The 17980-nt window shown below is 36.0% G+C and overlaps 1 protein-coding gene across 2 annotated transcripts in view; it reads left to right on the top strand.

Annotated features, from left to right (window-relative positions):
* Positions 1–17980, top strand: part of LOC123527409 (protein kinase C iota type-like) — a 213633-nt gene that overhangs the window by 194445 nt on the left and 1208 nt on the right. Inside the window, exon 17 of one of the 2 annotated variants that reach the window (XM_053523317.1) lies at positions 1365–16587. In XM_053523317.1, coding sequence (XP_053379292.1) covers positions 1365–1452 — 88 coding nt within the window. In that variant the 3' untranslated portion in view covers positions 1453–16587. Of the gene's footprint in view, positions 1–1364; positions 16588–17980 lie in introns of those variants that run through there. The other variant, XM_045306832.2, reaches the window with a different exon arrangement.

The following is a 17980-nucleotide window of genomic DNA, read 5'->3' as shown; positions in this document are numbered from 1 at the left end:
TACACATTTCATGATTATTGTCTGTGGTCAGTAGATGACTCCTATTGTTTTAAAATTAGTAAATGAGTAGATCAAGGTCACATTGACATTGAAATTGAAAACTGTTTTGCAATATTTGACTTACTGCCTTCAAACCTCAATTTGATGGGTACCTGTGATGAACAGATGACCCAAAATACTTCTAGGGTTGATAGGTGAAAGATCAAGGTTGTAATATCCTTTAACCTTAATATGGTTTCTGATCAATAACTGAAATAATTATTGGCTTACAGCTGTCAAGCTTCATATGGTGATTGCCTGTGGTTATCCCATATCATTTTAGGGGTTTGTGCTTTTTGGCATAAGGCCTTCAAACGTAGATAATTGCCTGTGATAACAGATGACCAGTAATACTTTCAGGGTTAAGAAAGTCAAAGGTCAAGGTCTGAATAGCCTTGAAACTGTGAACAGTTTCCAAACAATATCTTAAGCACTTTTGGGCTTACAGCTGTCAAACTTCATACGATGATTGCCTGTGAAAGGTTAATGCCACAGTGGCCTGTACATTGAAAAAAGTTTGTAATTAATTACTTAAGGAAACTTTATAGGATGATTGCATCTAGTCAGTAAAAGACCCCTATAGGATGATTGCATCTAGTCAGTAAAAGACCCCTATAGGATGATTGCATCTAGTCAGTAAAAGACCCCTAATTGTTTGTGAGGTCACAACATACACTGACAATTACATACTCAGTTACCTCGGACAATCTGTTATATGAGCATATGTATTTCATAAACAGCTGTAGTCTTAAATGAATTTACACACCTTTAAGGTCATTTTGCATAAGTTTGTTCGGACTACTTCCCATAAACTGTTGATGGGATTCTACTGAAACTCTTTAGGAATAATCAGCACCAAGCTATATTGCACAGTTTATGCGTTTTGCAGTTGAGTGATATTTTGCAGAGTAATGGGCTTTTGTAATATTGTGTAAGTAAGTATTGTCATACTATAAATAGGTAAAAAAACACATACAGTCATTTTGTGCCCCCAAAAAATGTTTGGAGTGGACACAAGAGTTGCAGTCTGGATGTTCATCCGGATGTCTGTCTGTCTGTTGGAATTTGTGTCATGCTTATCTCAAAAAATATAAAGTATAACATTTTCAATCAATTCTTTTAATGTGGGTTTGTATCACATAGAGTTATAGGTTCATAGAACATACAGAAAAAATTGTTGCATTTTATGATACAGTGTCAATGTATATACATGTATTCAATAGCAAAAGGTCAAGGTTAGGTGTGTGAATAAGGGAGAATTATTTTAAACTTTAAATAACCATACTTTTATTTAATGAAATTAAAACAGAATTATTTTTTTCCAGGAAAGTAATAGACAAGATTGATCAGTCCGAGTTTGATGGTTTTGAATATGTGAACCCACTTCTTATGTCAATGGAAGATTGTGTATGATGCTCTGTTACCATAGCAACTGTAAACGGACACGACATAGGCAATATTCGGAGGTCACCAAGGACAGTGGAAATCAATTGATCCATTGCCATTTCAAGTTATATTAATTTGGAATTAAGAGTGTATATTTGATATGTATGAATGCACAAACTGTAAAAAAAATACTAATATGAGTACTAACATAATCATATACATAGTTGTTTATTTTGAACTTAGTTTGCTTGAACACGCAGGTAAAATTTGTTATTAGTAGGCTTTAAATCATTACATTTGTACCTGGTTACATCAAAACAATAAATGGTACGTTTGTATACAGCATGTATGCAATGAAGATATGCACCGATAAACACCTGTAAATCAGGACTGTTAGTCGAGTTCGAATTATCGGTGCTCAAATTTTCAGGGGATAAACATATACATTATTTAGGGATTTGCTGGGACAGGATGATGAGTTCAAACAGAAGGTGGTGTTTACATTGGTTTAGTTTGAGTGAACAAAGTTCCACTCTATTTTCACAGTTACACCTATATTTAGATGAGAAACTGCATAAATATTATGTATATAAGGCCAAAGACAGTTCCACTGATAATATGATTTGTAAATAAATGTTTAAAATAATATGATTATATTGCAAAGATTTCGAAACTTGTTTACCTTTATAGATTGCATATCATTATGCCTCCCTTCAAAGAAGTGTTGCTCATTTTGGTAGACAGGACTTTGTGTCTGTCTGTTGGTGTACCATTTTGTTTCTGGTCAATAACTAGAGAATTCTTGGGCCTAAGTCATAGGATTATTGATTCTGATCAGTAAATGACCCCTATGTTTTTGTTAATGATCTTGAGGCTGAGAATGGTTTCAAATTAATTACTTGAGTGTACTTAGGCCTATGACCTACAATTCTTTAGGATGGTTGCCTGTGATCAATAGCTGACACATAGTGTTTTTTAGTCAAACGGTAAAGTCACAGTGACCGTCAGGCTAAAACGGTTTCTGATCAATAATTGGAACACACTTGGAGCTAAAGCTGTGAAACATCATAGGATGACTAGCTGTGTCCAGTAGATTATATCTATTGTTTTTAGGGTCATTAGATATAAGTAAAGGTCATGGTAACCTTTATACCTAAAACAGTCTATAATCAATAACTGGAGACACTTGAATCTACAGCAGTCAAACTTTATATGATGGCTTTCACAATGACCTTTAGAGGGAAAAGTGTCGGAGACACTTGAACCTACAGCAGTACAGTCAGTCTTCATGTTGATGATTGCTTGTGTTTGTTAGATGACACCTACTGTTTTGGGGGTCATTAAGTCGAGTCAAGGTCATAGTGACCTTCACACCGAAAACAAAACAGTCTCCAATCAATAACTGGAGACTCTTGGACCTACAGCTGTCAAACTTAATGTGATGATTGCTTAAGTTCAGAAGATAATCCCTATTTGTTAGAGGACATTTTCTAAGTCAAGGTCACAGTGACCTTTAGACCAAAAAGCAGTGACCATTAATAACTTGAGATGCTTGAACTTACAGCAGCGGGTTTAAATTTCATATGATGATTACATGTGCTCTGTGCGACTGAAAATGGTTACCTCTGACAGATTGTCAACGTGTGGCTCTGCTCGACAGAAAATGGTTAACTCTGACAGATTGTCAAGGTGTGGCTCTGTGCGACTGAAAATGGTTACCTCTGACAGATTGTCAACGTGTGGCTCTGCTCGACAGAAAATGGTTAACTCTGACAGATTGTCAAGGTGTGGCTCTGTGTGACTGAAAATGGTTACCTCTAACATTGTCAGCGTGTGGCTCTGTTCAACAGAAAATGGTTACCTCTGACAGATTGTCAACGTATGGCTCTGTGCGACTGAAAATGGTTACTCTGACAGATTGTCAACGTGTGGCTCTGTGCGACTGAAAATGGTTACCTCTGACAGATTGTCAACGTATGGCTCTGTACGACTGAAAATGGTTACTCTGACAGATTGTCAACGTGGGCTCTGTGCGACTGAAAATGGTTACCTCTGACAGATTGTCAGCGTGTGGCTCTGTTCAACAGAAAATGGTTACCTCTGACAGATTGTCAACGTATGGCTCTGTGCGACTGAAAATGGTTACCTCTGACAGATTGTCAACGTGTGGCTCTGTGCGACTGAAAATGGTTACCTCTGACAGATTGTCAACGTATGGCTCTGTACGACTGAAAATGGTTACCTCTGACAGATTGTCAACGTGTGGCTCTGTGCGACTGAAAATGGTTACCTCTGACTGATTGTCAACGTGTGGCTCTGTGCGACTGAAAATGGTTACCTCTGACAGATTGTCAAGGTGTGGCTCTGTACGACTGAAAATGGTTACCTCTAACAGATTGTCAACATGTGGCTCTGTGCGACTGAAAATGGTTACCTCTGACAGATTGTCAAGGTGTGGGGGGTATGTGTTTTAGAAGTAGCTCTTTGTTTCTTACAGACAGGTATTGTACTAAGCAACAGAATCCTCGCAAATAAATACACACAATAATTTATTGTAAACATTATGTCTGCTAAAAATGAAAAAAGAACAAACAAAAAAAAACAGTTTGCCTAGTGTCAAAGTAAAACAGTTTCAGTCTGATTTTAAATTATCAGCTGAAGTTAGAAAATCATAATGTTACTTTTGATGATCATAAAAAGTTGGTATTTATCCATAAATCTTCTGTCATACATCAAGAATGCTGTCAAAATTTCTGCAATCGATGTAAGTTAAAATAAACCTTGATGACATCAGTCTGCCTGGTTTCCACTGTTAGAGGTGTGGACTGGGTTAAATAGCAATATGTATTACGAAAAATAACTGAAATATCTCTTGAATATAAATCGGCACTATCTGTAAGTAAAATATTTTAGAAGAATGTTGTTAACTTTCAAAAGAAGCACAGGCTATAACCTTTTATGATATTGATATCGGTAGGTTATGAAAAATTTGTAGCAATTGAGTGTTTTTGAATTATTTCAATTAATCCCACAAGTTGCTAGGCAACCATGTCTTTGTGTATACCTGTTGTTTAAATTTAGAAATTTTCTAAATAATTATAATGTTAAATTCAATTTTCATTTAAAATAGATAATATTTCCAAATTATATACTTTTTTCAGTGGTGCAGTTTCACAACATTGATTTTAACAGAAATTGTAAAAATACCAGTTTCTAAATATAGCTCTGGAATATATGACAGAAGTGTCCTGGAACTACAAAGTAGGTCAATGATAACTTTGTTACTGCAACTCAACAAAAGTAGAATTGTGTCTTCTTTACATCAGGATCATCATGAAGGGATAAAATTTTGAGAAAATGGTGATTTGAAAGATGAGCTTATCTTATTTATTTTAAAGATATGCCTGTTTTGTTAGACTGTCGAGAACATATGATGCCAGGATACTGTTGAAAAGAGAACAAAATTGCAAACTAATAAAAACATGGTTCATCTGTTCCCTTAGAAATTATATATAGAACAGTGTATGCAGAGTATTTGTCATTTAGAGTGACAATTCATGATTATTTTTACAGATTGCTAATAACTTTTGATTTCGTAATGAAACTATTGACATTAGAACCTAATATAGAAAAAGAGTGGGAAAAAGCAACATGTTACACTTCCTAAAAAAGTATTGTTGAGAGTCATTTTGTACATTATACATTGTAATTTAAAACACATGACCAGTCTTTTATGAAGCAGACAACAGAGCTAATTTGTGACAACAACGATAATTAGTGATGTTTGCAATTATCAGTTTAAATATTTTTAAACATCCTGTACAGTATGAATGGCAGGAAGGAATATTTGAATGTATCGGCTAATATAGACGTTAGTTTCGCATCATTTTGGTATTGTTTGGGAAATATCCCATAATAGTATTCTCTCTTTGCTTAATGAATGAAAGACATTTATGGAAAAAAACATCAGTTTATTTCTGAATTCTCTAACAAATGTTCTGACTGATGATTTACCTTTGATATTACTGTCCGTCTGCGCTTATAAGACGACTTTTTGAGGCTTACTTTTTATCTTTGATAAATTTCATAAGTGATAATGCTACTATCATTTAAGGTTTAGAATTAGGCCTTGAGAAACAAAACTCAAACAACACCAAATCATAGAAAGAAAGAGTTGTTTGACATGAAAATTGAACAGCATGTAAAACATATATATTACTTTACGAAACAAGTGTCAGTATACTGATATAAACATTGAATTCTGGAAAAGGACTGCCTAAAGGGGCTCCACTTCCGGACAATTAAACGCCTTTAAAAACTCACCATTTTCAAAGAGCAGTTACACATGTTCGTTTTGATGCATTTGCAATAGCGTGCGAGTGGTGAAATTTCGCATGACAAGGTGGAACACAGTTTTCAGCAATTGTTTATTTTTATTTCTTTACAAATGGTATTCATTTTCAAAGGGAGACAACTTTTTCCGATTATTTTAAGTACAAATGGCATTCATTTTCAAAGGGAGACAACTTTTTCCGATTATTTTAAGTAATCGTCGAGAAAAAGTTGTTTCCCTTTGAAAATGAATGCCATTTGTAAAGAAATAAAGATAAACAATTGTTGAAAACTGTGTTCCACCTTGTTATGTGAAATTTCACTACTCCCACGCTATTGCAAATGCATCAAAACGAACATGTGTAACAGTTCTTTGAAAATGGTGAGTTTTTAAAGGCGTTTGACTGTCCGGAAGTTGGGCCCCTATAGGCAGTCATTTTCTGGAATTCAATGTTTATATCAGTATACTGACACTTGTTTCGTAAAGTAATATACATGTTTTACATGCTGTTCAATTTTCATGTCAAACAAATCTTTCTTTCTATGATTTGGTGTTGTTGGATTTTTGTTTCTCAAGGCCTTCTTCGTAACCTTAACACATGAAACATTAAGAAATATTTTATTTAACAAAGCCGGTCTGTTATCATCAAAGACGCATTTATAAAGCACATCACACACACCTCTAGTCAGATTGATATATGCCCTACGGGTTGTTTGCTTTACCTCTCTTGAAGGGGTGTAGGCAATTAGTGATGCACTGTTTGGCAACTGTTTTAATTGGTTTTAAATTTGTATGTTATGATATTAAAGAGTGCCGCAGGGTAGTTTTGTAATTGAGAAGAAGATCACCGTGTCATTTTGTGTTAATTGTGGGTCAGTTATACATGGTCAGTAAATACATCTGCAACATGTATTACGCAGTTGATTGGTTGACAGCTCTTTAATTTCACTAATTTCGAGCGGGTTTAAATTAAGATTGACAGGGAATAAACAATTTGAGTTATAGACAGGTTATAAAAATTAAAAAAACTTATAGAAATGAAGCAAGAAGATACTTCTATAGATCCATATAGCTACACACTTGTTCATACATTGGGTATCAAAACGTAGTGGATTACCTCCCTTACCTTAACATCAGGTGCTACCTGTGAAACAAATCAGCTTAGAGGGTATTACTTCTACGTGGTCTGTCTGTCCATCGTAACAATAAATATTTCCATTTCCACCAGTCATCCCGTCTCAGTTTTGGTTGACAACAATGCATATTTTATTCGTCGTCTGTCTGTCAGCCCGTCATTGTAACTTGTGTGTTGGTGTAATGTCCGTAATAGAAGTAGCATAGTTCTTAGATACACAATAAGTATATCTCCTACAACTATGTTACTCCAATTTTCTGTCTATTATTTGTCTGCTGTAATCTTTGGTAACGTTGATCATGTATTGAAAATGAAACACACAAACAAACAGTTTATTCAATCAAGACATGAAATACATGGCAGAATATGGTAAATATAATAATTGTGCTTATAGATTGTCGTCCGTGACTTCAGAACTGTATTCATACTTGATGAACTGTGGTACCTGAAATATTTAAAGCAATAGATTTTAAAAGTTATTATGTTACAAACAACTTAATCAAAAAGCATTTATAGCATTATCAAACTGCCGATGATTGACCCCTGTCACTTTTACCACGTCATCAAAAAATATTTCTAGAAACAAACTGCTGATTCAGGATCCCTGTCAATTTTACAATGTAGCTGATGAGAATCAATCACAGTATTAAACTGCTGACCACCGATCTCCATCAATTTTACACCTCGTCTTATCGGCAAAAACCACGATTTTTTGGATCAAAGTATAAATTATAAGCGCAGACAGACGGTAATCTGTATTCCTAACATGTGCTGAATAAATAAATGATCAAGAAGAATAGAAGACATTACCTTCTATACTCTTCCAGGGTGTTCATTAATTTGCAGACAACATGGGGAAAAAAAGGAAGTCAGAAAAAGTGCACAAGAGCTTTAATGGTCACCTGTCTTAAGCAGCCATTTTGGCAGTTTTCCTTTACTGACTGCTCAACACAATATAGACTGTATACATGATGTTGCATTGTAAAATAAGCAACTGCAGTATGAATATTAGTGATTTAGTTGATGTGTCTGCCTTATGTACACTATACAGTATTATTGTTCTATGCAGTTTATTGTAAACTTATTTAGTACACAATGTACATATTATGACCTTTGATATTTATACATTAGACAGCAACTTTATTCTTGTAGCTTGATGTTATTGAGGTCAAGTGTGAAATAGAATGAGTGTAAATATGGAAATAATGCTGCTGCTGCTGCACTGATTAAAAGCTTGTATTGTTTAAATCATAGAAATATAGAACATAGAACACAGGATTTCAATGTTAATCTCTGTCATTTTTAGTTTATTATTACTATATTATACCAGATTTATATAGCGCCCTTTTCATGATGCGCTTTACATAGCTTGACAATTTGAAGAATAAGGAGGGCTATTGGAGTTGGTGTCACTGTTGCATTCAGGTTAAAGTTTTATGACAAGCTTCTGAATTTAACTATGTCTTCTTAACAACTGCTCATAGTATCATCAAACTTCATGTAAGGATTGATCAAGGTAAAAGGCAAACATTAGTTATCCTGAAGGACAAGGTCACTGAAGGTCAGGTACATGTATTGTATAATATTGCTGGTCAAAGTTTTATAGCAATTTCACTATATCTTCTTATTATTCATTAAACCTCTGATAAGGATTGATCTTAGTAAGGGGCGAACATCTTTTGGTGTACGGTCAAGGTCACTGGAGTCCATGTTTGTAATAGTGCTGGTTAAAAGTTTTATTGCATGCTGCTCAATTTCATTTGTATCTAAATGTTTTTTGGTACCTGAATCTTATCCATCCACCACCCCAACCCTCTCCTCAACATACGCACACACACACATACTCCCACTTCCTTCATTTTTAGCTCACCTGTCACGTAGTGACAAGGTGAGCTTTTGTGATCAACCCATAATCCATCCATCGTCTGTCCATAATTTCTTGTAAACACGATAGAGACCACATTTTGCAGTCAATATTAATCAAAGTTGCACACAACTTGTAATGGCATAATATTTCGGTTCCTTTCGAAAACTGGCCAGATCCCAATCTTCATGAAACTTGGTAAGGATGTTTATCTTGATGATTCCAAGACAAAGTTCAAAACTGGGTCAATTGAGATCAAAAACTAGGTCACCACTCAAATCAAAGGAAAAGCTTGTTCACACTCTAGAGGCCACATTTATGACCCTATCTTCGTGAAACTTGGTCAGAATGTTTATCTTGGTGATTTGAAGGCCAAGTTTAACAGGTGAGCGATATGGGGGTCATCATGACCCTCTTGTTTACATTTGTCACTAACACATTGTTTTTTTCTGATTTCCTCACACCTCCTTATCTAACTCCCCTTCCCATGACACCTCATCTTCCCCTTCTCCCCCATATTTCTCTTTATTTACATTTCTTACACTTAAATCTTAAAATGAAAATGATATATTGCTTAATATTTTGCAATAGTCAAGCGCACTGTCGGACCAACAGCTCTAGTTTACGTTATTTCTTTATTCAGACTTAAAAGAATTTTATATTACAGCCTTATTACACTATTTCCAGTTTCTGTACATGTTTTACAGCCATTTAATAAGTCAAATGTTTTGTCTTTTATAAAGCACTATTTAACATAGCATATAATTTTTATACATTTATATGTTCATTTAGAATAGCAGGAGTGTGCAGTAAAACTCAAATACAGTAATAATAGTACTAGGACTGGTAAGCCCGGTGTCAGTATAATGTGACTGGGTGGGGTATTATGTCCTGTGTCTATGGCGTGATATTCCAGTGAGGCAGCACTATAAAGTTGGGCATTGTGCTCACTACTTAAGTAGACACCATTGTTTATATGACTTAAAAATTGTTGAAAAAGATGTTAAACCCGAACACACACACAGTAATAATATGCAGTGAAAGGAAGGTGGTCAGTAGGAAACATTTTCAGAGTAATATCTTGTCTTCAAAATTAAAGAATTGGTCTGTAGTGCAAACTTTCAAAGAATAGGTATAGCTATTAACTAGTTTGACTGCATCTTTATTTGATTCAGTTTTTGTTTGTAAGTGGTATCTTAATAACCTCTGGTGGAAATGGATTGAAACTTAACATGTATGTTTCCTGTGATGGTCTGACATGCACTGCATAGGTTTCATAACACTGTTTCACTTTTTGCGACCCCAAAACCTTTTACCAAAGTTGCTCAAACCCTTTCATCAGAAATTTTTTTTAGGTGACCCTATGCTGTGGTGGCATATTTCTGCCATGAGATAGCTAGGTAGCTATCGCGATAATTAAAAGAATTATCGTGATAAAGCGCAGTTTTCTGAAAAGATTATCTCAATAGTCGAAAGTTTTTTGCAAATATTATTGCAATAATTTACAATATTATCTCGATACTTTTTGCGTAAGTGCCCACAACTGGCATTTATTAGCTAGAAAAAGACTTTTCTGAAAAGTTTCCTGGAAATATTTTTCACCATATTATCTCGATGTTTTTTAGCTCACCTGAGCACAAAGTGCTCAAGGTGAGCTTTAGTGATCGCCCTGTGTCCGTCGTCGTCCGTTGGCGTCAACAATTTGACTGTTAACACTCTAGAGGTCACAATTTTGGCCCAATCTTAATGAAACTTGGTCAGAATGTTACCCTCAATAAAAGCTTGGACGAGTTCGTTATTGGGTCATCTGGGTCAAAAACTAGGTCACCAGGTCAAATCAAAGGAAAAGCTTGTTAACACTGTGGAGGTCACAATTTTGGCCCAATCTTAATGAAACTTGATCAGAATGTTACCCTCAATAAAATCTTGGACGAGTTCTATATTGGGTCATCTGGGGTTAAAAACTAGGTCACCAGGTCAAATCAAAGGAAAAGCTTGTTAACACTCTAGAGGTCACAATTTTGACCCAATCTTAATGAAACTTGGTCAGAATGTTACCCTCAATAAAATATTGGACGGTTTCGATATTGGGTCATCTGGGGTCAAAAACTAGGTCACCAGGTCAAATCAAAGGAAAAGCTTGTTAACACTGTAGAGGCCACATTTATGACTGTATCTTCATGAAACTTGGTCAGAATTTTAACCTTGATGATCTTTAGGGCCAATTTGAATCTGGGTCATGTAAGGTGAAAAACTAGGTGAAATCAAAGGAAAAGCTAGTTAACATTCTAGAGGTCACATTTATAAACATATCTTAATAAAACTTGGTCGGAATGTTAATCTTGATGATCTTTAGGTCAAGATCAAATCTGGGTCAGCTGGGGTCAGAAACTAGGTCACTTGGTCAAATTAAAGGAAAAGCTTGTTAACACTCTAGAGGTCACATTTATGACTTTATTTTCATGAAACTTAGTCAGAATGTAAATCTTGGTGATCTTTAGATCAAGTTCAAATCTGAGTCTTGTAGGGTCAAAATCTAGGTCACTGGGCCAAATCAAAGGAAAAGTTAGTTAGCACTTTAGAGGCCATATTTATGACCATATCTTAATGAAACTTGATGATCTTTAGGCCAACTTTAAATCTGGGTCAGATGGGGTCAAAAACTAGGTCACCAGGTCAAATCAAAGTAAAAGCTAGTTAACACTGTGTAAGCCACATTTATGACCGTATCTTAATGAAACTTGGTCAGAATGTTAATGTTGATGATCTTTAGGTCAAGTTTAAATCTGGGTCAGGTGGGGTCAAAAACTAGGTCACTAGGTCAAATCAAAGGAAAAGCATGTTAACACTCTAGAGGCCATATTTAAGACTGTATCTTCATGAAACTTGGTCAGAATGTTAACCTTGATAATCTTTAGGTCAAATTCGAATCTGGGTCATATGGGGTCAAAAACTAGGTCACCAGGTCAAATCAAAGGTACAGCTAGTTAACACTCTAGAGGCCACATTTATGACCATATCTTAACGAAACTTGCTCAGAATGTTAATCTTGATGATCTTTAGGCCAGTAGGTCAGGTGAGCGATACAGGGCCTTCATGGCCCTCTTGTTTGCATTTAGTGCCCAGGGCTGCCATTTTGATATCTATAAATAACACCCTACTAAATCGATGGAACACTGTTGAACCCCTGTAATTTAACACTGAACTTAACACCATCATGCAGTAGATACTGTAGACTGCAAACTTTTTAAAAGTCTTGCGCCAATAACTGATTGATATCATTGTGTTCTATTTATAGCTATCTAGCAGCTGTGATGTTGCAGTAATGGAATTTTGTGCTTAAAAGTTTTCAGAAAACAATAAAATATCTGGAAAAAATAAATTATTGTGATAATATTTTCAGAAAATTGCACAACTTTCCTGGAAAGTTTAGAATATTATCGTGATAGCTACCAAGCATCTTGTGGCAGTTTTGAGCATTCACGCGAAATTTTGCGCTAAAATATTTTCACAAAATATTATTTATTGCAGATATTTTTTAGAAAAAAAAACACATTTCCATTATTATCGTGATAGATACCTAGCTATCTCATGGCAGAAATATGCCACCATACTGTGCGATGCCTAAATTATTACCTATTGAGCTGTGAAACTCTGGTTCCAGGGCCAACATGTCCATTTACTAATAGGCCCGCCCGCTTAGCTCAGTAGGGAGAGCGTTGGTCTACAGATCGTGGGGTTGAGGGTTCGATCCCCGGGTGGGGCGTATGTTCTCCGTGACAATTTGATAGAAGACATTGTGTCTGAAATCATTCGTCCTCCACCTCTGATAATTCATGTGGAGAAGTTGGCAGTTACTTGCAGAGAACAGGTTTGTACTTGTACAGAATCCAGGAACACTGGTTAGGTTAACTGCCCGCCGTTACATGACTGAAATACTGTTGAAAAATGGCGTTAAACCCAAAACAAACAAACAAACATTTACTAATAGGTAAAATGTATTTTTACCAGTCCTGTTGCATTGTCTGCTTTGAGTTTTATTGTACACTTTAAAGTAAAGACAAGATTGTTTTTAGCTCACCTGAGCCAAAGGCTCATGGTGAGCTTTTGTGACCGCTCAATGTCCGTCGTGCGTCGTCAGTCGTCGTTGCTCGTCCATCCGTCAACATTTTCTAAAAAAATCTTCTTCTTGAAAACCACTGGACAGAATTACACCAAACTTCACAGGAATGATCCTTGTGTGGCCCCCTTTCAAAAGAATTGAATTTCATGCAGAACTCTGGTTGCCATGGCAAGCGAAAGGAAAAACTTTAAAAATCTTTTCTTGTCCAAAACCACAAGGCATAGAGCCTTGATATTTGGCATGTTACTCATCTAATGGTCCTCTATGAAGATTGTTCAAATATTGCCCCTGGGGTGAAAAGAGGCCCCACCCCGTGGGTCACAGGTTTTACAAAGACATATAGGAAAAAACTTTAAAAGTCTTCTTGTCTAAAACTACAAGACCTAGGCCTTTGATATTTGGTATGTAGCATTGCCTTGTGGTCCTCTACCAAAATTGTTCAAATTATAACCCTGGGGTGAAAAGAGGCCCTGCCCTTGGGATCCCAGATTTAACATAGACCTATCTATAGGGAAAAAATCTTCTTGCCTGAAACTGCAAGGCATAGGCTTTTGATATTTGGTATGTAGCATTGCCTAGTGGATCTCTAACCAGATTGCCCAAATTATGCCCCAGGGGTGAAAGGAGGCCCCTCCCTAGGGATCACTTGTTATATGAGTTATATAGGAATAAATACTTCAAAAATTATCAGATCATATTTCCTAGACTGCTTAATTATAATTACCTGATGACCCGAAGTGATTAGGGGTCACTTGACTGTGACCTTGACCTACTGACCTACTTTCTTGTTTTTTAAGATACAGCCTTGAAATTTGGATGACATGTACAGTTTTGCAAACCGATCTTAAAACTGACTTTCAGTGACCATGAATGTGACTGACTGACCTACTTTCTAATATTTTATCATCAGTTTGACATTTTAAACATGTGGCTCATATTACTCAGGTGAGCGATTCAGGGTCATCATGACCCTCTTGTTTGCAGTTTGTATACAGATTATTCATATTTTTTACTATCTTTCATGTGCATTTCTTTTCACAAAGTAGAAATATGTATGAATGCCTTTTTGTCTGCAAAGTAGTGCAAAAATTTGAACATTTTTTGTAATAACTAAACTAAAAAAAGTATGAAATCACCAGAATAATGTGAAAAATGTGAAAATATATTGTGGTAACCTCTTAAACATTTGTTTCAGCAGCATACATTATGCAGTGGTTCTGAAACAAATATTATTTTGAATTCTAACACAACCCAATTTGTTTTTCTATTAAACAGAGAAGACTTAAAATGTGTGTGTTATTATGCAACAATGCACTGTTTGTACGTCTTACTATGTTACTATGTTATAGCCGCACACTGGGAAAAAACCCACACTAAATAGGCAAATATTTGGTGGATGTTGTCAAGGATGTGCGTAATAATCCTTGATATGTTAGAATTGAAATAATATATCTCAAACAGTATTTGTTCTTGAATAAAATCAATGTTGTTTAGATGAGTGTTATTGTATCACTCAGGCTCCGCCCTCATGATATTATTCCTTGGCATCTGAACTCCAGTCTGTGATTTTATTCAATGACAAATCACTGTTTGGGGTATATTATTTCTTAACTAACAAAATATTAAGATATTGTCAGGTTCAAATTTCTGTTGTTTTCTTCAAATGTCCAGTCTTTCTGTACTTTTTAATAGCACTGTGTTAAAATGCCAAAAAGTTAAAAGAAGTAGTTGTAGATAAAAGAAATATTGTATTACTCTAGATAAGGAGATTATTTCAAGAACTTGAATGTTCTACAGCAGACAGATTTTACAATGGTTTTCTCATTATATTTTAGTAATATTTTGTCATTACATTTGTTTCAACAATCAGATTTTTTTAATACTTTATAATTTATTTATACATTTAACTAATCATATACTTTGGTTATTCTAGTTCTGCTGTTGGCTCATATAAATATGTGGGATATTGAAAATACCAAGAATAGTTCTCTCCAATTTCTGGACCAATTTTGCTGATACATATCGGGTGTGAGCTTTTAAATTAAAACTTTTACAACATAATTTTTTTTTGTTATCAGTTTTAAAGCAACATCACTGTTGCTGACTGATATATTCATTGGACATCTGTTGCACAAGCCATCAGCGATACTCGCCTGGCCTTTTTATGCGCCCAAACTTATATTCGTACGCTGGTGTCCGTCCGTCCGTTAGCAATTCCGTGTCCGCTTTGTAACTCTTGAACCCCATGAAAGATTTCAAAGAAACTTGACACAAATGTTTATCATATCGAGACGATGTGCAGAGTGCATGTTCTGGATGGCTTGCTTTAAGGTCAAGGTCACACTTAGGGGTCAAAGGTCCTATGACTTTGTTTCGTATCCTCTCTGTAACTCTTGAACTGCTTGAAGAATTGTAAAGAAACTAGACACAAATGTTCACCACATCAAGACGATGTGCAGAGTGCATGTTACGGATGGCTCCCTTCAAGGTCAAGGTCACATTTAGGGGTCAAAACAATATGTGTTCTTAAAAAATCTTCTTGTTCAAAATCTCAGGACTTAGAGCCGCGATATTTCAAGATTGTTCAAATTATTACCCTGGGGTGCCAAGTTTTACATAGACTTATATAGGTAAAAATTTTAAAAACCTTCTGGACTAAAAGTTCAGGGCCTAGGCCTTTAATATATGGTATGTAGCATTGCTTAGTGGTTCTCTAACAAGATTGTTCAGATTATGCCCCTAGGTTGAAAAGAGGCCACATCCCGGGGGTCACTTGTATATGAGCTATATAGTAAAAAATACTTCAAAAATTATCTGATCATAATTCCTAGACTGTTTAATTATAATTTCCTGATGACTCCATGTAATTAGGGATCACTTGACTGTGACCTTGACCTACTGATCTACTTTCTTGTTTTTTAGCTCACCTGAGCACAAAGTGCTCAAAGGTGAGCGTTTGTAATCGCTCTGTGTCCGTCGTCCGTCATCCGTCGGTCGTCAACAATTTGACTGTTAACACTCTAGAGGTCACAATTTTGGCCCAATCCTAATGAAACTTGGTCAGAATGTTACTTTCAATACAGTCTTGGACGAGTTCTATATTGGGTCATCTTGGATCAAAAACTAGGTCACCAGGTCAAATCATAGGAAAATCTTGTTAACACTCTAGAGGTCACAATTTTGGCCCAATCTTAATGAAACTTGGTCAGAATATTACTCTCAATAAAATCTTGGACGAGTTTGATATTGGGTCATCTGGGATCAAAAACTAGGTCACCAGGTCAAATCAAAGGAAAAGCTTGTTAACACTGTAGAGGTCACAATTTCCGCCCAGTCTTAATGAAACTTGGTCAGAATGTTACCCTCAATAAAATCTTGGAAGAGTTCGATATAGGGTCATCTGGGGTCAAAAACTAGGTCACCAGGTCAAATCAAAGGAAAAGCTTGTTAACACTCTAGAGGTCATAATTGCAGCCCAATCTTAATGAAACTTGGTCAGAATATTACTCTCAATAAAATCTTGGACGAATTCAAAATTGGGTCATCTGGGGTCAAAAACTAGGTCACCTGGTCAAATCAAAGGAAAAGCTTTTTAACACTGTAGAGGCCACATTTATGACTGTATCTTCATGAATTTTGGTCAGAATGTTAATCTTGATGGTCTCAAGGTCCAGGTTGAATCTCGGTCATGTAGGATCAAAAACTAGGTCACCAGGTCAAATCAAAGGAAAGGCTAGTTAACACTGTAGAGGCCACATTTTTAGCTCACCTGTCACAAAGTGACAAGGTGAGCTTTTGTGATCGCGCGGTGTCCGTCGTCCGTGCGTCCGTCCGTAAACTTTTTGCTTGTGACCACTCTAGAGGTCACATTTTTCATGGGATCTTTATGAAAGTTGGTCAGAATGTTCATCTTGATGATATCTAGGTCAAGTTCGAAACTGGGTCACGTGCCTTCAAAAACTAGGTCAGTAGGTCTAAAAATAGAAAAACCTTGTGACCTCTCTAGAGGCCATATATTTCACAAGATCTTCATGAAAATTGGTCAGAATGTTTACCTTGATGATATCTAGGTCAAGTTCGAAACTGGGTCACGTGCCTTCAAAAACTAGGTCAGTAGGTCTAAAAATAGAAAAACCTTGTGACCTCTCTAGAGGCCATATATTTCACAAGATCTTCATGAAAATTGGTCAGAACGTTCATCTTGATGATATCTAGGTCAAGTTCGAAACTGGGTCACGTGCCTTCAAAAACTAGGTCAGTAGATCAAATAATAGAAAAACCTTGTGACCTCTCTAAAGGCCACATTTTTCATGGGATCTGTATGAAAGTTGATCTGAATGTTCATCTTGATGATATCTAGGTCTAGTTCGAAACTGGGTCACGTGCAGTCAAAAACTAGGTCAGTAGGTCTAAAAATAGAAAAACCTTGTGACCTCTCTAGAGGCCATATATTTCATGAGATCTTCATGAAAATTGGTCAGAATGTTTACCTTGATGATATCTAGGTCAAGTTCGAAAGTGGGTCACGTGCCCTCAAAAACTAGGTCAGGTGGTCAAATAATAGAAAAACCTTGTGACCTCTCTAGAGGCCATATTTTACATGGGATCTGTATGAAAGTTGGTCTGAATGTTCATCTTGATGATATCTAGGTCATTTTCGAAAGTGGGTCACATGCCATCAAAAACTAGGTCAGTAGGTCAAATAATAGAAAAACCTTGTGACCTCTCTAAAGGCCATATTTTTCATGGGATCTGTATGAAAATTGGTCTGAATGTTCATCTTGATGATATCTAGGTCAAGTTCGAAACAGGGTCATGTGCGGTCAAAAACTAGGTCAGTAGGTCTAAAAAAAGAAAAACCTTGTGACCTCTCTAGAGGCCATACTTGTGAATGGATCTCCATAAAAATTGGTCAGAATGTTCACCTTGATGATATCTAGGTCAAGTTTTGAAACTGGGTCACGTGCCTTAAAAAACTAGGTCAGTAGGTCAAATAATAAAAAAACCTTTGTGACCTCTCTAGAGGCCATACTTTTCATGGGATCTGTATGAAAGTTGGTCTGAATGTTTATCTTGATGATATCTAGTCAAGTTTGAAAC

Source organism: Mercenaria mercenaria, chromosome 14 (genome assembly GCF_021730395.1).
Source record: "Mercenaria mercenaria strain notata chromosome 14, MADL_Memer_1, whole genome shotgun sequence".
Lineage (NCBI taxonomy): Eukaryota > Metazoa > Mollusca > Bivalvia > Venerida > Veneridae > Mercenaria > Mercenaria mercenaria.
The sequence above is the reverse complement of the archived record's forward strand: the minus strand, read 5'-3'. Positions and strand labels throughout refer to the sequence as shown.